Here is a 23520-nt window from a genome sequence, read left to right on the forward strand (position 1 = left end):
TGATGTGTGTAGCAGCAGTAGAACAGACAAAAACCAAACCACACAAACAAGTGAACCCAAGCCTGCATAGGAGTGGGCAAAAAGAAGGGAAAACCTAGAAGGGGAAACTTTGCAAGCCATAGCATACACTCCAAATACCATAAGTCCCTTTCACCCTCAGCCAGCACTTTCCTTCCCTTTGCAGCAAGCATGCTGTCAGCATGGTACTGAATAACTACAGCACTGCAGGGCAGGGGAGGATAGCTCCACTCATCCCCTCTCATGAAGCCAACCAGCTAAAACCAAGACACTCTCTTAAGTTATCATCAAGGCACTCCAGGAGTCTCCTCTGGAGCCCTTCACCTCATCCACCTCACTGGAATAGCAGCTACATCAGGTTTCAGACTGCTGCTGTCACTCTTGTCCCCACCCTTTGAATCCTTATCTCTCCAATTTAAGGAGATGGACATTGTGGGGGACATCTCATAGATGTTTGTTCTCAGCAAACTCTGTTCCATTCTAAGTTTCCCTGCAGATTTCATTTTCTTGAGAATATCCCCACAGAATCCAAGATTACTTGATCCAGCCAGACAGCAACTCAGTACCACCTCAACACCCAGCTGTGCCTGCACAATTAACAGACTTCAAAGCCACCTTTTTCCTATAAACCCCAATATTCAAGGTCACAGGCAGTAACTGATTTTTTTCCAACTGGTTGTTCTGGAGCACTCCAAATTCCTTTCTTCTTCCCCCACCCCACGGGTTTGAACGGGGAGAAGATGTGAAAACTGCTTCCCCCGCTCCACGGGCTTGAAGGGGGAAGAGCAAAAGGCACCTTTGCATTCCTGTACTGATCCGTGTGGAAGCCCGCACTGGGAAACAGGATGGTGGTCAGCTGGGTGCTTTGTGCCCGATATAAAATGGCAAATGGACACTGTCTAGAAGAGCATGAACAGAGCAAGGGGAAAAGGTACGAGGGTTCTGCGTGACAGAGCTCCCCCCGCGACAGAGGTCCCGCTTTGGACCGTCCCCGCTTTCGGACAGTTCATACTTTCTTGCGCAGCTGTCAGTTTTTGCACCACCCCTGCCTTTGGCTGGTTCTCCCCACTTGTGCACCGTTCTGTGCAAACCTGTGAGCTTGGCAAGTCCCGGGGTCCACCTGAGAGAGCTGCTGTTGGCACCCGGACCCAGCTGCTCTTTGACCATACCGCGCTGACTTCCTGGCTACTGTTCCTAACTGGGGAGGCCCTAGCAGTTTGGCTCTCCCCTGCCACTGCTGAGGCAGTGTCACTTCCACGAATCTCTGCCTTGTGGAAGTCCTATCTTGAGACACTTCTGAGTCTGGTGGCTTTTCCACCTGCCTTGGACTTGTGCCGTTTGGATCCACCAATGTACATTGCTTGCAGCTCAGAAGGCAGCCGAGCTGCAGAGGAATGCAGTAAGGGATCATCTCCACTTTCCTCTCTCACCTCTGTGAGTAAAGCCTGTTGTTCCCTTAATTCTCTGCTCAGCCCGACTGACAGTGGGGTACAAGCTGTGTTTATAGCTTAGTCTCTTCCATTTCCTGACTTCCTAAATCTCTAAATTTGCCCATAACATTCTTTGTTAACAATCGAACTGCGCCCATAAATAAACCTGCACTAATTTTGCGTGTCGTTAGGGGGTGGGGTTTTCAGGAAAACAAAGCCACTCTATTTTTATAATTCCTGACTCGGCCACATCAATTCCCTGCCTCCACAACACTGCTTCCCTATTTTCAAAAGTCCTGCTTCCCAGGCTGTTAATGGCAAACGCCAAGATCCAGAAGTGAAAGAAAGGTGGTTTGCTGCTCTAAGCAATGCCTTAACCAATGGCTCGTTTATTCTGTTTTATGAGCAGAGTATTTGTATTTAACTGTGCTATGCTCTGGATGTTAATCAACTTTCAAGACTTTGCAGGCCAGTTTTATTGGAGTGCCTTCCACACTGGCATAAAGGGGACTTTGTACCAAACAGTATTCCTTTAGCCTAGGAGAGATCAACATCAGCTTGCAGCCCAAAAACCTCTCTTTCACAAAGAACTTTTACTCTTCAATTCTGGTCTCTTGTTAAAGTCTTTAATGAGACTTTAAATATTCGAGGACGCCACCATACTGTGCAAAGGTAATCTATGAAAGAGGGCATTTAAATCTACAGTTGCAAATGGGCTGTGTTTATCTACTTAGATAAGACAGCCTTGTTCATTTCAATTAGAGTAGGTCAGTTCTAGGCAAATGTAAACTGGCATTTGAAGTTCATCCCTGCAGGACAATGAGACATGGTAAAGCTTCTGGGACAGGTTTCTATCTAAATAAAACATGACAAGTAGTCCCTAACCACAGATCTCGTTGCTGCACAAAAGGCCATCTTCAATTGATTTTGGAGTTGGAGGAGAAGAGTAGCAACAGATTTGGAATTCAAGCCACATTCTGGTAGCTTCTGTTTCTTATTCATGGCTTCCACTTGGAGATAACTGCTGCTGACATCTTGAGATGTAAAGAGGCAGAACAACTACTGTAAAAAGCATCAGGTAAAACAATAAAATTATTTACTTACCATCCAGTCGAGTGGATTGTCACATTAAAGAGAAGAATTGGGACTCTTCTCCTTAAAGAGTCTCATGTATAGGTGCAGCACAGGAACCACCAGGAGGGAAGGGACATCAAGCTCTGCATGCAAACTGTGTAACAGGAATATGGTTCTCCCCGACACTTCTGTATGATGCCTCAGTTTAGAGGTTCTGTGCAACCCTACCACTTCTCTCTGGCATATGGAGCCTGAGGCTTTGAAACAAGATCCCAACATCACAGCAAGGCAGCAGGGGCCAGGAAAAAAAATGGAAGGGAATGAAATTTCTCTTCAGTCCTCTCCATCCAGTACACCTGCATCTGGTAATCAGTACAAACCAGATGTCTTTTCTCAACGCCCTGTATGAGAGGACAAGCTTCTATCATGGCTCTACCACGATCTTGCTAACATTGTGACAGCAGTTTTGCCCTGAAACAAAGAAAATGCTCATGTTGTGAAGGAAAATCTCCTTCTGTGCAATTTTCATCACTCTATCAAGTGTATGTGGCTATTTCTCCATGTGCAGAGTGGACATCACATAAAAACACCAGAGTGCTTTGCAGTCACAGTAAACAGAGTATCCTTAAAAACAGTGGGCTATGAAATGCTTTCCCCTTTCACAGCACCACAGGAGAGGGAGTCTGTCTGAGGGAGTATTTTAGGAAGCAACTGCTTTTGAGTCAACCTGTCTGAGAAAGAGCATGTCAAGGTGTGATTTACCTCTCACACACACAAAGACTACCAAGAGGCCAAACTGAAATATTTTCAAGACCAACAGCTACTGAAGCTAAGTGAAGGATGACTGAAGGAAGAGAAAAATGCAATTAAACGCTGGCACAGTCTTTGAGCATTACATGGAACGGCTGGCTTAGGCCAAATCTTTTGCAGGGAAAGTGGCTTATCTCCTGGTTTCCCAAATTGCACCAGAGGTCAGTTGACGAGTTTGCCAGCTCTTTCCCTCTGTGGGATTCTTGTCAGATTGCTCCAGCTGGGTCCCTTCCAGCTCTTCCCTTTTTCCATTTTAGTGTATAGCTTGAATAAAGAAAACAAGATGAAGGCTCTCAAAGATAACACAGCCTTTCACAAACAGATGCAGAACAAAGCACAGGAAATTCTGAGCAAAGCAGAAAATGAGTGTTGTCTGTTCAAGGCTTATCTGGAATGAGTTAGCCTCTTAGTGGACAGATCTGAAACGTCACACGGTCCTGACTGCAATTGTGATGCTAACAGTCTTGTGAGAGGAGAAAACAGGATGGATAAAGGTGGAAAATCAGCTGCCTTTAGCTCTTGGAGCTGGGAACTCATTCAGGTGTACAAGAACCAACATTTTCAAGTCAAGCTTGTCACTGTCATCTGCTGTCACCCTAAGCGCAAGCCTTCTATAGCTGCACCTCTGACCGGACACCTCCTTCACAGTATTAAATTCATCTGAATTGGATAGTAACAAACATGAAAAGCAAGCTATTGAAAATGCATTTTCAACTAATTCTGGATCCAACATCACACTATCTGCATGCAATAAATCTGTGCTAGTGAGATACACAAAAAATGATTCAGAAATGCATTCACAATTACAATGTAGAGCAATCTGCCATGATTTACCATAGCAGATTGTATGTTAAAGTATACATGCTAAGCTATATTTATTTTTGAAGTAATATTCACCCACAAGCTATGGGAAGTATTTGCTATGTGATGAACCTCTCATCAATCATCAGTTACTAAAAGAGAGTAGTAATTGCAGAACAGCATCTTGGAGATTTTAAATCAAAAATACCCCATTGAAACCAAACTGAAATGTGGAAGCATAAACTTAAAGCAAAGACCTGTCTCCCAGGCTGTTATCAGCTGTGAAATGAACATTAATTCCTGAAGAGGTTTTCTGCTCAGAGAGGTGATTTGATTTTCTTGTTTTGCACAGCAGTTTCTACATTCAAAAGTGGGCTGATGACACCTACAAATAATGTGATACCGATCAACTGACATTTTCAGTTTACTCCACATCACTACAAGGATAACCAAATCCATTCTGATTAGCAGCCACCTGTACATTTAACAAGCCAAAGCCTGGGAACACAAGAATTCATAGTACTTGAGGTGAAGAGTAAGGTGCATTGGCCACTGTGTACAGCAACTTGCAGAAATGGCTGCTGTGCCCATCAGCAGTTACAGTCACCTGTCACTAATATCTGCTCTTTCTTTTAAACTGACTTTAACTGCAGCGCTGACACACTAACATTTACAGTACACATGACATCTGCTCTGATTAAACACAGACTAATGGTCTTGAGAATATCCTGCTGGACCAAAGAGCTCTCAGAATCCTTCCACTTTTTCAAACAGCAAGCCACTTCTAAAATGTCCCTTACACCAAGGAAAAACTGCCCTGGAAAACTGAAAACATATTCTCTCCAACACTTTGTAAGGGCTCCACAAAATGTACTCTTGCACTAACAGCTCAAAGCTCTAGTGACAAGCAATTAGCAAAAGCCACATGCAAAGCTAAGCACAGACAGTGTCAAAAAACACAGTTCTCTCAGGGTTGTTTTTTTAAAGAGTGGACAGAATGAGATGCTCGCAAATGAACTGGAAAGATACAGAAGCATTACAGAGCATACACAGGATACATAGCAACCCCCTTAAACCTTCCCCCAACCCAAACTCATCTACAATCCCCAGTGCTCCTCTCCTCCCCCTGCAGCGCTTCTGCCACCCACAGGTCCAAATCCAAGCCTCTGGAAGCCACAAACAGGCCTAGGTAAGTAGCTCCTGGCAGAGACAGCAGGCAGGAGAGAGAGACAAGCAGGATAAGCTAGCCTTGCTGCCAGCTTATAAAGAGAGAGCAAAATTATGGGACAGAAAAACAATATCACACTTTCCTGGGTCCATCTCCTGGGCTCCTCTAGTCCCTAGAAGATTTTTAACTCTGTGGTTCCCAATCTATGGCAAGTTCCCTGGGACACCAACTGCAGTAAACTGCATTACACAGCCTGTGAGTATGACTAAAACTTCTCTCTGCTTTAACTGGTGACACTGATTTTATTTCCTGTGGCATCTCTAATTTCTTAATAAAAGAGAGTATGCTGTTTCAATGACGGACTTTTTATTTCCCTGCTGCTTTTCTGGTTATATTACTTTTTGTCAGTCCTTCAAATTAAAGACACTAGTTATTTAATGCATAGCTTCCTTTTGTCAATCATGGACAACAGAGGAGCAACGGGAATACTGAAATCTAAACCTTCGTTACAACAGCACCTACATAGGACCTGCAGATCTTTGATCCCCACTAGGATATTTTAATAAACATTAAAACAGTAACAATGATGAGCATTTGGCATCAGACAGCTAAAGGACCCTTCTCCCCACCCATGCCTTCTGAGAACTATTGCTCGTAGACAGAGAAGCATTGCGCTCACTTTCTCTGAGCATACTGCTGGGTTCCTGCCTCCTTTGTGTTCTAGCTTCGTGCAAATTGTCCAGGCCTTTCAATAACAGGATCCATCAGGCACATAATGGTGTGGAACTCGATCATTTACACTACCTTTAACAGCTGTTTAATTTTGTCTTGATTTCTATGTAAACCATAAGTTATCTTTTTACCTCCTGACTCAACTTCAGGACGTTGCCAACACCAACCACTAGTTCTCAGATCTCAGCACGAGCTTCATCCAGACCAACATGTTAGTGTGAAAAACAACATTCTAAGCAGATCTTTCAGGTTTTTAACATGCCAGTAAAAAACTAGTCAAAATAAAATTATTAACAATTTTAAACTTCCTTTACCAGTCGACCAAAGAAATTGCTGGGTTAGAATCCAAAGTGGTGTATCACTTCTGCAGTCAAAAAAAACCCAAAACACCAGCTTTGCCTAAGTTATGCATTACTCTCATTTCTAAAATAAGCAAACTAGAACTGATGAAAGATACCATTTTTGACAGAGCTACAAGACAAAACCACCATCATCCTTTCAGCTCTACATGCCAGCCAAAAAGATGCCAGGGTGTAAATTTAGGCTGGCTAGTGATTTTATGGCTGCCAAAGAAGGAATGAAACAGTTTGCTTGTCTACACTGAAGGATGCTCCCCAGACTGATGACAGAAATAATAAATCCAAGGTAGCAGCTATGCAGAGTGACCCTGAATCAAGGAAAACAAAACTGTTTTCCCCTGTTGGGGTTAAGGTAGAGTTTGGCTTCATGGGTAGTCTACAATGAATTTCACCACTGTGTCAGTGTTAGGAGTTGGTTTGGGTGGTATTTTTGTAAACTAAACAAATCCATAAACCAAATACCTATGGTTGTGAGGCATTTTTCAGTGAGTTTTTAAGCTGCAGCCTTTTTTTCCTTCTATTTCTGGCAAATGTTGTCCCTTCCAGCATCTGAGGCTGTGGTTAGATGCACCAATCCCAAGGCTGTGGTTAGACAAAAGGAGCAGCTTGCTGCTATCAAAAGGGAACAAGCCTGGTCTCCTACAGCTTTTGGTCAAGATACTCCAGCCCCTCACTTCAACCAAAAGCGTACTTGGTACTAATATGACCTCTTAATGAACCTCTAGCAGGTAATTATTTACATAATTTTCCAGTCTAGTTTTCTGCCACATCAGGACAGTGAACGGGCTGTATTGCATGGGCAGACAAACGGCAGAGCCAGCACAAGAGAGAGGGCAAAAGGAGGGTGCTCATACCCATCAGCCACTGATGAACCTTTCCTCACTGTATTTATTTTAGACCTACTGGATCTCAGCCTCTGCAGACTCTTCCCTGCCATTTTCATTTTCCATTACCTGCAATTAGCAATATACAAGGAGGCAAGATTATTTTAAAAACTACTTTGACTAGAAATGCACTCAGGGGCAACAGCAACTCATTTCAGATGGCCACAAAATGAAGTTTTAGGAAAATTAATTACACAATTCCTCTGTTTTTCTTGTTAAACAACAACAACAAAAATCCACCTCTGCTATGTGTAAGAGAAAAAGGATGATGAGTGTCCTGCAAGAGATAAATTTCTGGCAGTCTTGCCAAGCACTGAAATTGCATTAAGACAGGAGAACAATTTGGCCATAATCAAATTGGGTTGAGATCACCCAGCACATAATTTGGCCTGCAGAATTTTTACAAGTGGTGATGATAGAAAAGGCAAGAAGTGTCTGTCAGACAATGAACAAGCAGATCCCTGGCAGGCTCAAAAATTAATTCTGTTATTAAAAAAAAAAAATAAGAAATGGAGAGTTGGAAATTTAAATGAAGCCCAACTCCAACATCCCATTATTTATTTGTTAAACTTTAAATTCACTTGACAGCAAGCACCAAAGTGAAAGTAATGTTGGGTGCCACAACAAATCTGCTCAAATGCTTACTTTCAGAACCTTTTAGTGAAAACATCGATATTTAATCACAATTTGAAACTAGCCAAAAAGGGCTGTTTATTCAGAATGTAAAGGGGAAACACTGCAAAGCTGAAAGAGGTGTTTGTTTCTGTAAATGCATTTTTAAAATCCACTTACACAGACAAGGGTCCTTGGCACATTTACAATCTTCTACTAAAGCTAAAGGAGACAGACAGACCTTACCCACTGTCAACAAATGCAATTTCACATCACTGATGGAGTGAAAAGCTCCCTAGACAAACGTTAGCATAAAACCTTCTTCTGCTATTTAATTGCAGCCTTCAGAAATAAGAGAGATGAAGCTACCAGCATATTTGATTCATCACAGTGAATGAAGAGAGGTACTTTCTTATTCAAAACTAAAGACTGGGTAGTTGTCCAGCCTAAGTGCCTGCACCAAAGAGGAAGCAGACTCTGGGCACACAGGGGACAGCAGCATTTTCCTGCAAGCTATGGTGTTTTCATCTGCAGAAGTGGGAAAAGAAGAGAGATGGCCTCGTCCCAGAGATGTGGTTACCCTGCCGGCAGCTCCTGCCACACCCATGTAGTTGGCTTTTGGCAAATAATGCACAACAGAGAGTCGAAGCTTAGCTGGGTATAAGCATTTCTACCACATCTGTCATAATTTGTATGCTGTGTTCACTATACTAGCAACAAAGGCAGGGAAAAGAGATTTCACCACCAACTCAGGATCAGATTAACCCAGCCTCTGCAGCACTCTACCACAGGGCACCTTTGTTTTGACACTGCCCACTAGGGAACACTGAGGAACCCCCCACGTATCACACAAAGAATGCTTGAAAAATCCACGCAGCAGAGACAAACCCAGCTGTTTCCAGTTAGCACTGCTGTCTGCCCCAGTCAGCCTGGCAGCTAAGGGATGGGCAGACCCAGGAAACAGAGCATGCTACTGCTGCTGGGTCCAGCACCCAGTCCTGCCACAGGCTGCCTCAAAGGCTCCTGCCTCTGCGCAGAGACGTTGTGACCAGCAAGACCTGTAAGGTGAATCTTCCCTTCTACCCTGCTGTGGTGAAGCCCCACCTGGAGTACTGCATCCAGTTCTGGGGCCACCAACACAAGAAGGACATCGAACTGCTGGTGTGGGTCCAGAGGAGGGCCATGAAGTTGATCAGAGGTCTGGAGCACCTCCTCTATGGGAACAGGCTGTGAAAGTTAGGGCTACTCAGCCTGGAGAAGAGAATGCTCCTGGGAGACCTTTCCGTACATAAAGCAGGTCTATATGAAAGGTGGGGAGGGACTTCTTACAAGGGCTGGTAGTAATAGGATGAGGAGCAATGGCTTTAAGATGGCAGATCTATAAAACTTAGACTGGATGAGGAAGAAATTCTGTATAGGGAGGGTGGCGAGACACTGGAACAGGCTGCCCAAGAAAATGGTGTATGCCTCCTCTCTGGACGTGTTCAAGGCCAGACTGGACAGGGCCTTAAGCAACCCTGTCTAGTGGAAGGTGTTCCTGCTCAGGGCAGAGGGCTTGTAACTAGGTGACCTTTAAGGTCCCTTATGACCCAAACCATTCTATGATTTCATTTCCGGAAAAAGCAAGCCTTCAACAGAAGTCACACTAGCTTTGCTGCAGGAACAGCTGCAGGCAGAAGCAGAGCAGCAAAAGGGAGGAAGGAGCACCACCACAGCCATCTATGGCCTTGTCACCAACTTCAAAGTACTGACATCACTCTGTCTCTGTTTAAAGAACACACATTAAATGAAAAAATGACTTTAACAACCCCATATGTAAGATGAAAGCTCTCAGAACAGCAAAATCCCATGTTTTTACTCAGCTCTTTATTTACTAGCTGAGCAAGACTTCCAACTTCTGCCAAAGCACTTCCTCATTTACATTAGATTTCCCAAATAGATGATGTTTGTCACAGGCTTAACCAAGCTGGCATGTTTGGAAATTGCCATGACCCCTTTCTAGGACAAAGTACAGCTGGCAAAAACAGACTACCTGCTTCAGTAATTCCATCATCTGGTTTGTCATCTCTGTACCACAAATTTGCTCTTTATCCTAAGTGTGGAATAGCATAATTTAAAATCTTACCTAATAAAAATCTGCTTTCTGATGTACTCTTTTGAGGGTACTGGATTTATTCACATAAACGGAACACAAGCAATAATTACATCTTTCACTGCCTTTTTATAGCCTTATCTCACATTCTGAGCCACACAAGAAGAAAACAATTTCCAAAGGGATTTGGTTTGCCTTTTAGACGAGGATCTTTGAAAACTGGTATCACTGTGCCAAACACCAATCCCTATTCTTAAAATCCTAATGCAAATGACAGGCAGCAGTAATCAAAATCACTAAAGATGTCCCTCTGGGTTTTCCAGCCATGACCTTGTTTCCATAATCAGAGTTCCAGTACTCCATTTAGGGCTGCAGAGGGTTTCTTGATGACCTACAGAAGTACTTCCTTTGGAATTTATATTCCCGTGTGCTGCAGAAGAACATATACAAAACAGGCATACTGTAGAGCGTCATTCCCTACTGCATGAATATCTAGAGTCAACGTAAAGATGCATGCAATAGACCTACCTATACCACAGCCATAACACACCTGCTCACCCTTCTCTGAAATACCACTCGCTGGGAGTGGGGCTGGGACAACACTAAAGAAACCAGGATGAGAAATATCTGGCAGCACAAACAGCTAAGCAAAACTATCACTAGGTGAAAAGGAGGTAAAGAAAAGGTCGGAGTAAGGAGACCTACAAACACACAGCCACTCCCAAGCATAACTCTGCTACTTCAATCAGAACCACCTAAATAATAGTTTCATAGAATCACAGAATCATTTAGGTTGGAAAAGACCCTTGAGATCACCAGGTCCAATCATTAACCCTATTCTACCAAGTTTCCACTAAACTATATCACTAAGCACCAGATCTAAATGACCTTTAAACATATCCAGGGATGGTGACTCAACCACCTCCCTGGGCAGCACATTCCAACAACTGACCACTCTTTCAGGGGATTCTTTTTCCTCATATCCATCCTAAACTTACTATGGTGCAGCTGGAGGCTGCCCCTCTTGCTCTATCAGTAATTACGTGTGAGAAGAGACCAGCACCTACCCTTCTGCCTTGTTCTTTCAGATACTTGTAGAAGGTGATAAGCTCTCCCCTCAGCTGCTTCTTCTCCAACTGAACACTCACAGTTCCCTCAGCCACTCTCCATCAGACTCATCCTCTAGGCCCTTTGCCAGCTTAGCTGCTCTTCTTTGCAACCACTCCAGCACCTCAGTGTCTTTCTCACACTGAGGTGCCCAAAATTGAACACAGTACTTGAGGCACAGACTCATCAGTGCCAAGTGTAGGGGGAAAATCACTTCCCTGCTCCTGCTGGTCTAACTATTTCTGATACAAGCCAGAATGTCTTTCTTTGCCACCTGGGCACACTGCTGGCTCATGTTCAGCTGCTCCCAGGCTCCTTGCTGCCAGACAACTTCCCAGCCACACTTTTCCAAGCCCTTAACAACTGCATGGGGTTGCTGTGACTCAAGTGCAGGAGCTGGCACTTGGCCTCATTGAAGCACATACCACTGACCTCAGCCCATTGATCTGATCTGTCTCTCTGCAGAGCCTACTTACCCTCAAGCAGATTAACACATCCACCTAACTCGGTGTCATGTGCAAATTTACTAATGGTGCACTAACTCCTTATCAAGATCATTCAGACACAAACTGAAAATAGTAGGACTGCTTTCAAGACAACAAGTACCTTTAGTAGTAAAGTGGAGACAGTCAAGTAACATACAATCTCCAAAAGTAATTTGAATCTACTTCATTTATTATATTATTCAGAGAGGCATGGAAGCTGACTGTCTCTGTGCCACCACTAGCAGATCCTTAAGCTTGCAGAAACTTCGGTACAGAAAATACTCCCAGTAACGGGTTCATCTCTTACATTTAAAATGAACTTGCTTTTTGCACCATCAGATCAAAGAGGCATTATTTCAGCTACCAAATTATTAAAGACACTACAGTACTCACCAGCTGGAACACCACTGACAGTGTTTAGTTGTAGCTTGGCAAATGCTGGCTAAGCAACTTCTGTAGCATGCTTAGCTAATTCAGCGACTTTCTAAAGATATCATTTGCAAGGGGCTGGTACGTATTTAACCTTCCTCTATTGCCAAAACTAAATACTTTCTACTGAAACAAATTACAAGTTGCAAGTTTATAAGTAAATACATCTAAGAGAAAACAGTTATAAAACCAGAACAAAGAACCTCTCTCTATAGACAGTGGCACGAAGATCAAATCCTGCTACCTAGCTCAGTCATTTGAGCTCACATATGAGCTCTCAAAAGTATATAAACCAGTCCATGCTTCCACACCAAGAAGGGAACTTGGCAAGCTTGAACACTGCCCAGATGCCTCCTTCCCACTCCTCAAAGTGGTTACATTTGCCAAGTACTGAAAGGTGACCTATTCAGTTTTCAACAGCCGAAGGAGCAATACCCTTTAGAGTTCATTAGGGATATCAAAGTTGTGCAGCACAAAACCTACACTTTCCTTTATGTTTGTCAAGGCAAAGCACTCTAACCAGAATTCCAGTCAGGGGATCCCAGCTTTAGAATGGCTAAATTCTCCTTGCTGCCCTGCTTGAGAGCTATGGGTGCTGAGTATTAGCAGAGATCACTCACATGAAACCATATTTAGTATCATTTGACTTTTTCAAGTAGCAACAGTGATGCTGGTTGTGGCCTGGGTGCTGGAACAAAGGACATATGCAAGGAAATATTTCTTATTTCAGCAGTATGACATCATGAATCTAAGACTCATTCTTAAAATATTGTCTCTTCCTAAACTCAAAATAGCTCAGTCATTTCTCAAGGCAACCTGCTTTTTCCCCATTCTATAGAGACCTGTGGATTTGATAATACATGGCTACATTTTTTTCCAAAGATGTACTAAACAAATTTTATGTCCAAATATATTTCCTTAATGTTACAGCACAACATCAAACCTCCTCTCTTGTAAATGTTTTTTCTCTGTATAATTAAATATTCTCCCACGTGGACAAAAAGCCACTTTTGGGAAGTGATGTTGAAACTCTACAGCACTGAAGTAAGACACTTAAAGAATCCTTTAGCAAACAAAGTATGACACAGAATGTCATCCTGGCTCAAACAAACAAACCCCCAAAATCAAACCAAACAAGCAAGCAAAAAAACTCAGATCTCCATGGAACTCATCATCTACTTCTGTGAAGGAGAAAAAGCACTGAACACTACAGTTCTCAAGGAGAGAAGCAAGCTCTGAAGATGTGACCCATGCCAGTGCCAGAGACTGTCAGTGGCATACTCCGCGTCTGGTACACAGCATTCCCAGCCAATTCACTTTTCATCTAAGCTGCCTTTGGAGAAACTAGACACCATAAAAACCTCAGTCATCCTGTAACCTGGCATATCATCAAAGCCTCCTAACACACAATTACTGTGCTTCACGCCTTTAGACTTTTTTTCCTTTGACTAAACAAAACCCCCACAATGGACTAAGAAACTTTCCAAGAGACGTTTTGTTTGACAGAAGATCAATGATACAGAGATGTTGGGAGGGAAAAAAGCCAGCACTGGTTTGTGTACATCTCCAAGCTTATTAATGGCTTGCTGCTAAACCTAAATGCCCCTTCCCATCAGATCAGTATTTGATATTCCTGCTGAACTCGGAAGTGCAAGGTCTTCTTTAATCACATTAAGGAGTTTGCAATTGCTTACACAACACAGTAACTTTATCATGCTGCCTGTAGCTATCCAGCCATTCCCTTAGGTTTTTGCCTTGTAGGCAATAAAGCTCAGTGAAAATACAGTGAAAGTTGACTCACCACATCAAACCCACAAGGTACATATTAATATAAATAACATACCAAGGAAGCTCCCAGCTGCTGCTTTAATGCAATAGCACACATATTGTTATGCACATGCCTAAAAGGAACTGCCATAAACCTCCATAAAGAAACAAACTCTTGTGAATGAGAACTGTTCGCCTCCCCTCAAAACTGAATCCTGCTCGTCGTGACTTTCAAGGCTCAAGCCAGTAAGACAAGGCCTTTTCAAGAACAGATCCTGTGTCAAGGACTGACTGAAAGAGACAACACTTTATATTCACTACTCAGGAGACCACAGCTTTTTTAAGCAAGTTGCAAGGCAAGGGGAAGCAACAGATTGGCCAAAGGATTAATGAAACTCCTTTCAAGGCCTTGTCATCTAAGCTTGCCTGCATGTCCTCTCAAAACCTTTAAATAACTGCTAAACTAGGGGACTCCAATAGTCCAAAGTCTCTGTCCTCTCAGTCCTTTAAATCCTACGTAAGTGTTACACTACTCCATCTCTGTACAACAGACAGTGTGGACTGAGATCAGAGAAACAGATACTGGTTAGTCAGTTACTTGCATCTAAATGACATAGGAGAAGGTAAATTCTGACCAACTGTCCTCCCTCAAGGCATCTGAAGTCAATCATCACCTTTAAATGGGCATCTTCCCTGTCAACATACTCAGGGAGTAGACTGACCAGAGAAGCCTCCTTTTCAATCGGTTTCCCAGAGGTGGAAACACATGAGTTGTTCAAACTGGGTGTTTAAAGCACTTGAGAAAGAAGTTCTTCTGCGCAGATCAGAAGGGCACAGCACATGCCAGGTGGCATGGTGGGCTCCTTCCTGACTACAGCAGAACTACTGCATTGAAAAGGCCAGAGTCCTTTCAGTGGTACCACAGAGGCAGCTCACCGTTCACTGCCTTGAGACTCCCACTAATGCCATCGCCATGCTGCCGCTTCTGTGCATTCTTGAACTCCTTCAAGGATAAGTAAAGGACCTTCCGCACCACCCTCTCCTCTGACCAGGGAATCCCATCACTGTCATCCTAGAGAAGACAAAAACAGAAAGGAGCCATTAGTTGCAGGCACCTGAAACAAAAGCAAACCAAACAAATGCAGAAGCCCAAGGCTACACAGATGACTTTTACTTCAAAACAAGAAGATAAATAAGCTGAAGAACAATACTGTGTAACACAATGCAACCTAAACCTGATCAGCTCTAACAGAGAACAGAAACATAACTATTACCTCCAAATCTGAATATTAGTCCCCCTAATCCTTCTTTGCGCAAACAGCGGTAGTCACGTACCACGTATCAGGCAGGAGGTAAAACTTATTTGTTGAAATCCTCATAATGAATCCCTCATGGAGAAATTTATCACAGCCAGGAAGTGCTCTCCCAGATAATTAAGAGGAGAGGGGGGAAAAAAAAAAAAAACAAATCCCACAAAAATAAACAAACAAACAAACAACAAACCAAATGCTAAATTGAATGCTGCAGAAATTTAAGAGGTAAGTTTTGTGTACCAAGTTATCTTGTTGCCTTATTGGCCTCGGTTTGTGCCTCTTGGCCTAAGAATTGTTATTCTCCCTTTTACTGATGCGCATTTATTGCAGTGCTAAATGAAGTTCCACATTGATAGCAACGAAGTTATTCTGAATTTATCTCAGTGTAAAGTTGAGTGGAATTTGGCCCATGGGGCATCTGTTTTCTACTTTATTTTTAGGAGACAAATGCTATACTGTCGAAAGGAATACTAGTATATGTCATATTTGGAACTTGATTTAGTTAAAAGATTAATTCCCTGGAAAAGCATTTCCCTAAAGCTTTCAGCATTCAAATAAATTAACTCAGCAGATTGATATAAAGACCTAAGTGAGATCAGGTAAGTGATCATATTCTCATAAGCTCTGTAATTATCTGGGGGGTCTTTAAAAAACACTATTTCAGCATTTTTGCCCTTGAACTCCTCAAAGGGATACATCATCATCAAGCAAAAAGATTAAAATCTCTAGGCAGGCCTTATCTAAGTAAATGTAGCACAGCATACTCCTGCATCACACTGGAAACCCCAGAAAAGCTCCATTAGCAATCTCCACCAGAAGGCTGGGAGCTTTCTGTCATCCCACGATTCAGTGAAGTGACCAACACCAACAACTTCCAAAAAAAAACCCAAAAGCAGCATAGTTTAGGGTGACCGTTGACAGCTGTTTCTTAGCTCCTCTAGTGAGACACTGGCATTCAGCTGCTGAAATGTGATCAAAAGCATTTGCCACCCAAAAAAGTATAACAAATTACCTGGGAGGGAGAAGGAAGGGAGGAAAAAAAGGGCAACATAATGAGTGCAGTGAAAAGCATCAAATAGTTTGGCAAAAGGATGTGCATTTCATACAAGGGACAAGCTACTATACTTTGAAGAAGGATGAGCTATCCCCTGGGAGCTTTAGAGCACAGGCATTTCTGGGCCAAGAAAGCAACAAACAAACAAATCCCCAGGCAAGCATTTCTAAAGGACTCATACATTTACTTATTTAACCAACAGAGGCTTATCATTTTGCTGCTAATGCAACCTCACCCCTAATCAGAAGCAACACTAAACCTGAGAGGGATTGCCTAAAGAGTCTCCATTTATGTTCCTACCAACAAAGGCCTGGTGGGACACCACACTTTTAAGAAACAGTCGTAAGCATCTCCAGTACCTGTCCATGTTACACAGACTGGCAGAAACCACTCGTTCCTTTCCTTGTCATTTGAACAAATTCTATTATAAGGGAGAGCAAATGGGAGAGGACAAAAGAACCCTGTGGCTAGGCATGCGGCTCCCAACACTGAAGGCTAGAGGAGTTACACAGAACCCTAACAAGGGGCAACAAAAGCATCACCTTGTATTTTATGAACTTCAAATCAAACATACACAAGGCACATGTAAGGACGGAGCACAGCTAACCTAAGACATGCTGCTTTCCTTAGGCCCTGCCAGCCCAAGGCCTCTCTCTGGTGAAACACCAAGCCCATTCTTGAAGCACAAACACACCCCTTCCTGCACCAGACCCTGTGATCCCTGAGGAGATGGAATTTGCATGAAAACATTCACTGATTCCCGATCCCACTGGCCCTTTTAGCCCTGCTAAAAGAAGTATTAAAAATACCCAATAAAATTAATCCTACTTAAATCCACTTTGCCATGGCAGCTCACCACAAGGAGCGCATGGCAGTGCTGGCAGTAGCAACAGGGTGAAACCTGCTGACAGGATTGATCTTTAAATGGGCATGTGCCCATCATGCAGCCAACTGCAGCAGCTGAGTGACTGCTGGCAGGGGAAGCCCACGCCTTAAGCTATGCCAGTTGCAGTCCATGCTGCAGGAAAGGAGAGCACCACCATCACACTACAGAGGCCTCTGGTCTAGGCAATCTTATCCAAGTCTTTCTGTGCATGGCTTGAAGTCACTTTGCTCTCCCCACACGTGCTGGGCACACAGAAGGATGGCATGCAATGCAGCACCCCTTTTTCTGAGGAAAAAGGCCACCAAAATGTCTCCCTGGTGTCAGCTGGAGGCTTCAGCTCTGCTGCAGGAGATGTGCCTGCCCTCCCACAACTCAGGGGCTGCATGGGCCACAATGCAGCCAGTAAAGAGATGGGTCCCAGGAGGCAGACACAACTACCTCCCTCTGCAACGCCTGAAGCAATGCAGCAGTATTTCACACCATGCACAGTTGATGAAGCTTTCAAACTCAAGGTGAACCATATTGGCTTCATCCTTCCTCTTTAATAGCAGCATTCTCAACAGAAATACACATAAAGGAGTCTCTCCACACCAGAACTCCCACCAGCCCAGTGCAGCCAAGACTGCAGTCACTCCACCGGGGGCTTTCCCCACACCTATAACTTGGCCTGACAAAAAGGACCTCAAGTTCCCCAACACCATGTTATCTAGGATCAGCAGAACAGGGACTAAGCTGCTGCCAACACCCGCATTCACACAGTTCCATATGCAGGAGCAACGAAAATGTTTCTCAGTCGTCAATGGCATCTTCCCCTGAGCCTGCGGCACGAAAGCAGCCGCAAGCCAGCGAGCAGCTGACTCGGAGCCCAGCTGAGCTGCAGCTCCACCGGCGGCACAGCTCCAGCGCCCGACACGTTTAACCATCATTACATGGGTCAGATCGTCTCTGCCTTGACACGCCAGCCGAGGGAGAGCTGCCGTCTGCCCTGCTCCGCACTCACACCATCAGCAAACACGAGAGTTATCTCACTTTAACAAAACAACACACAGAGAAAGAACCGTTTAGAAATACCCCCAAGTGAAACCCTTGAGGAATTTAATCTACGTAACTTCACAAGAGCAAACCAAGAAAAAGCCCACCAACCCATCAAAGGGACTGACTTGATCTTTGCCTGTAAGCATTTCCACAAGGAATAGAAATTCGATAATAGATGGCTCTGGAGGCTGGCAGAGAGGGGCTTAACATCATCCAACAGCTGCAACTCAAATTCAGGAAAACGTAAGACAGAATTAAACAGCAATTTCTGCAACTGTGCAAGTAATTAGCCACTGAAACAACTTACAGGCAACTAATGGATTGTCTGTTATTGACTTAGACCCAAAAAAGGGCCGAGTAACATTTTAAACTGCAAGTTGGTCATCACAAGCCTTCACTGTGCACATCAGTTGAAATGATTTCTGCCTCCCAATCTGACAATAAGATTAGTTTATAAACCCAGTAAAAATAGACAAAGAACAAGGGAAGCCCCGGGGCAGAATTAAGAAACAGAACTCTGGCATTTCCTTCACAGCTGAGAAATAAAAGCATGCCACTTTCTTTGTTATGCCATTTCAGGGAATCACATGTCCTACACCGAAATGTTAATAACTTCAGGTGCCAGGGCAGCCCAGAAACAGCTTGGCAAGCTCAGTCTGAGAGGATGGGGAGGAGGAGCACAACCTCCGCTCACCTACGTGGTACATTCCTACACAGGATGCAACCTGGTAGGGATCAGAGTACCTCTCCTTTGTGCCACCTGACTGGCAGCTTGATTTCAGCTCTACAGCTGCAGAGGTGATGTTTGCAGAACAGTGCAACAGGCTATTAGTACAGACTGCTAATCTGAGAAGAAACAGATGCACACACAGGTGTTTTTGCTATGTGTATGTTAAATGTATAAAATACTTTACCTCACATATATTAAAGCCTGTATACAAACTAATGCACACATATTAACTGGTACCTAAGTGCGTGTATACATATACAGAAAACAGTGCACAGTAATAGACAACAGGTATTGAAAACTTAAATCAAATGATCCACCACCTGTACCTCTCATCATTCACCTACACCTCAGGTGCTGGTTCACTGCAGTCCAGCCACCTGCCTTACACACGTGGCCTACACACAGCCTTCCTATTTCTGAAGTGACACTCTAAATACAAAATAGTTTTGAAGGCATAGCAGAAGTGAGAGGCAGGCTTCACACCAGCCCCTGGGTAGGTGAGACGTCAGCCTGAAACAGCAGGCATTGTCACATGCCACTTTGCTGAACAAGAAGCAGAAGAAACATACACAGGACTCAAACTCCTTCACTCCTTCGTTCATTCATCGCCAGATAAGGCATTCTTCAGCCTGGCCCAGCCTTGCCTTAAGCAAACACAAGTCAGAGTTCGCAGGGTAAAAGAGTGCTGGAACAAGGGCGAATGCATGCAGCACTCCATGTTATTTGTTTTACTTTTATGTAAATACTTCAGCAGCAGTGATGGCTTTATTTGAAAAGTCTGGGCTTTGTAAGGTACAAAGATACTTATAAGCATGTGTGTTATGACTCAGTGTGGCTGGTGTGTTTCCAGCTCTCTCTCTGGGTCTTTCCCAAGCACGCATCTCCTGACCCCATTTTTCGTGCCAGGTTGCAGAAAGCAAAACAACAAAACACAACCCCCCTCTTTTTTTCTTTTTTTCCAGCACTGCAGCCAATGCTTGGTAAAAATCAGTGTGGCACCCAATGCCCTAAATGAATATGTTTTCATGGCTCAGCAGCCCCCAGAGAGTCTTTCCCGCAGATGTAAGAAGGTCATTTTGAAGCAACGTGAAAAATAAACCACAAACTTCTACCATTTCCTCAAGGATATTTTTGAAGGAGAGCTATTTCAAAGGGTGAGTTTTTTCTGTGTTTAGTTAGCAACAAAACAAAAATCCATCTCTTGCATGGAAAACAGACAACACATTTTCAGAGATCATATAAACTACTTTTCAGCTGGAGGACCAACATGGAAGGGTTTGTTTACTAGATTCAAGCCCTGCAACAGATTTTTGCCTTTTGGCTGCATATTATCAATGAAAAACAGTTATACCTGTTTTTCTCTAAAAGGCAGAACTAAGAATAATTGGTAGAAAACCTAGACATGCTTCTGAGGCTGAAAGAAATCTTTTGTGCAGAGTTGGGTGAGTTACCACGAAGGGCAAGTAGCACACTTATTCATCTGCAAAGCTCATTTCCTTGTTATACATGTGGCATGGTGTGGACCTCATGAGAAAGTGCAGTCTTACTACTTTATCAGCAAACATACTTCCCCTATTGCATTAGCAGAGGTCTCCGACGTATTACAAAGTCTCATCAATCTTTTCACTGCCCCAAATGCACACACTACTCACAGGGCAAAACCCTGACTGACCTTGGCCCACGGGTGCCAACTCCTCCTCTATATAACTTGCAGGAGCAAGGGGGCTATTCCACAAACACTGAGCAGAAGCTATTTGCAGCAGACACGTCTAGCAAAACTTTGGACTTCCAAGGCAGTGAGCAGAAATCAGACTCTAATATATTCAGCTAAAGCTATATAAATAAAGATTTTTGTCTCCTTCTGGCAGCTATCATCCTGCTTGGACTTCTTATAGCCAAGCACAGCATGGTGTAAACTGGATATACCCATGTATACCCACAGTAATAACCTTGCAGTCTTTTGCCTACTATCAAGGTCCTTCAAGTCCCTTCTCCTCTCAGAATAAAGTTCACACTTATTTAATATTTAACTATCCAGAGAGAATGTAGCAGTTCCTCATTTAAAACAAACTGCTTATATTCAGTGAGAAAAAAATAGAATCTCTTGAATGGCTTAAGCTGATGAAGATTGATATGGCTTGGAGACTTTATAGTGCAGTGATTCATGCCTTCTGGAAAACGTAATCTGTTCTGTCTATCTTAGGAAAATAGGTCATGTTTTTAAAATGTGCTAACTAAGGCAAATAAAGGGGAAATTGTCTTTATTAATGGTTCTATTATAGCATTTAAGTGTATCTAGTAATTACAACATCTTTTTCTTTTGTACTTCCATAAGACACCCCCAAAGAAGTCACATTACTTTACAGCTCCAGACTAGCAGGCCTAATGTTAACATGGCAAAGAAACGATGGAGACAAATAAAACCCCCTATCCTCCCTCCACAGTGTTCATCTCCTCCAAGCTCCCATTGGTTTTGCTCATTTGCCATTTCCTGCTGCACTGGGGATTGTGTTTCCTCCCTTCAGACTTAATTCTTCTAAGAGCAACATCAAAGAGAAATGCTCTGGTTTTCGGGTCAGTAAAAGCCTCTGGCACTTTTGGGACCAGAGAGTTTCAACCTGCTTTTGCAACAATACATTAGGGTTAGAAGAGTTACCATTAAAATCTCCAAAGAGAATTCACTAATGTCTTCATCATACAGGCTTCTAGAATTGAGACATTGAAAAAAAAATCCTAAGTTTACCTTGGGCCTAATAATTAAGTATTTTTAAAAGGTTGCTTCATGTGTTTATTGTTTCTTTTACATAGAGGCCTCCTCAGTGATATTTCTGCATCTCTAGGAAACTGCTACTCAACACAAAACCAGTGAAAGCTTACAACATGAACTGTTTTCCACATTAGTCTGTGAAGTTAAACACTTTAAAACAAAAGATGCTTTTTTTTAAAGGCTAAACCCAAACAAATTCAGACTACAGCCAAGTCTAAAGTGTCTCAATTTATCAACTTACAGCAGGATTTCAACTCAAACCTTCTCTCACCAACAGCAGTGAGCAGCACCTACCACTTTCTTAAGCCAGACCAGGAATCTCATCAGTCATTTTGCAACCATAGGGCCAGAGTTTTGGGCTCTAACAAGAATGCATAGAAGCAAGCAACAGAAAGATGAGGGTAGCAGAATGCTGGAAGAAAGAGGTGTGATGGTACAAGATAATTATTCAAACTAGGAGTGTTTTTCATGGCCAACTTAAACAATTTCACCTGTTTCTAGGTGGGATGCACCTGCCCCAACATCAATGCCAGCATCAGCCCTTATAAAACCATTTGACAAGCTTGACTGAGGTAGAGTCAAAATCTCACCCCAAGGCAAGAAAAATGATCATTCTCAGTCAGATCAGCTCTCTTATTATAGCCACATGGCCATATGGGAGCTTCTGCCAGGGCAGAGAGAAAGGCAAGGCTGACCTTTTTAGCAGCAATCCATGCTTGGAGCAATGCAAGCCCATCCTACCAGCAAACTATGATGGACACTGTAAGGCAGAGAGGGCATTGCAGATGGTATTCAGTAAATTAAAATCACTTCACTATAAAGTAACTATTGTAACCCCCAAATATCTCATTGCATCCAGATGAACCATACTTTTTTTCCCCCACAATTATCGCAACTATTTATTTACTTCAGAGGAGTGAGTGGGAAATACACAGGAGGGATGTATCCATCGGAGGGATGGATCCTGCAATGTTTTAGGTAGGCCACAGCCTGATAAAGTACAACTTTCTGTTTGACCATCACTTGTAGCTAATTTTTGTCCATGCAGAAGATGAGAGTTGATAGTTTCCTTATTTGATGCTCTATTCAAATACAAGGGAATGTTCCGTAAAACAGGCACTGAACCATCTTTGAAAGGATATGCTGCACACAGCTCTGTGTCTCTCAGGCAGAAGACAAAATAATTTAAACATCATTTCCTATGTAGATAAACAGGTCTACATCCTTCTTAAAAGCAAACAAAGCAGTCTGATGGGGGATGCTCACACTGCATGGCTTCACTTCTCCAAGAGACCACGAAATAACGTATACTTATCTTTGATTACAGACTACTAAAACACTACAGCTGAAATTGGATTAGAAACTTCTGCTCAGAAACAATTTATTGCATAATACAACTCTGACAGCCTGAGTTTCTGGCCACCAACTGAGCCTTTATAAAAATCTTCTGGGCAGCTGCCAAATCAGCTCTTTGAGTCTTGGCATGTCCGACATCTGAGACAGTAGTCAAAGCAGCCACATGTCCTGTGCCATCCACAGCCCTACATTTTTAGGGTTAAATGGTACCATCAAAGAACAGAGTAGCATGAGCCATTAAACATATAAAGGTAAAAAAATCTCCTGCAGCTGTGGATCTGACAACTCTGATCTTGCTGCAGAAGACTGAGAGCCACAGCAGGATTCTTTTCTTTTTCAGGATCTGGTATTAATTTGAACATAAAAGTAGCTTATTAAGAAGAGGGGGGGAAAAAAAAAAAGAAGCGAGAAATGGGAGTGAGCTCCAAAAAATCCTCTGCACTCCTAGCTGAAAATCCCTGCCACTTAAAAAATTCACATTCCAAATATTCTTATTCTTTCTCCACTTCTCATTAAAACTCTCCATCAAGTACACTTCAGATAGACACACAAACCCCAGTATGCACAGAGAATTCAGCAGCTCAAGATAATTAAATTAATATATATTCCAA

The 23520-nt window shown here is 43.0% G+C and overlaps 1 protein-coding gene across 3 annotated transcripts in view; it reads right to left on the bottom strand.

The window, feature by feature from the left end:
• Positions 1-23520, bottom strand: part of JARID2 (jumonji and AT-rich interaction domain containing 2) — a 233472-nt gene that overhangs the window by 117793 nt on the left and 92159 nt on the right. For all 3 annotated transcript variants that reach the window (XM_064160992.1, XM_064160994.1, XM_064160993.1), the window contains one exon: positions 14705-14840. In XM_064160992.1, the coding sequence (XP_064017062.1) occupies positions 14705-14840 (136 nt within the window). The remainder of the gene's footprint in view (positions 1-14704; positions 14841-23520) is intronic.

Source organism: Pogoniulus pusillus, chromosome 21 (assembly GCF_015220805.1).
Source record: "Pogoniulus pusillus isolate bPogPus1 chromosome 21, bPogPus1.pri, whole genome shotgun sequence".
Taxonomy (NCBI): domain Eukaryota; kingdom Metazoa; phylum Chordata; class Aves; order Piciformes; family Lybiidae; genus Pogoniulus; species Pogoniulus pusillus.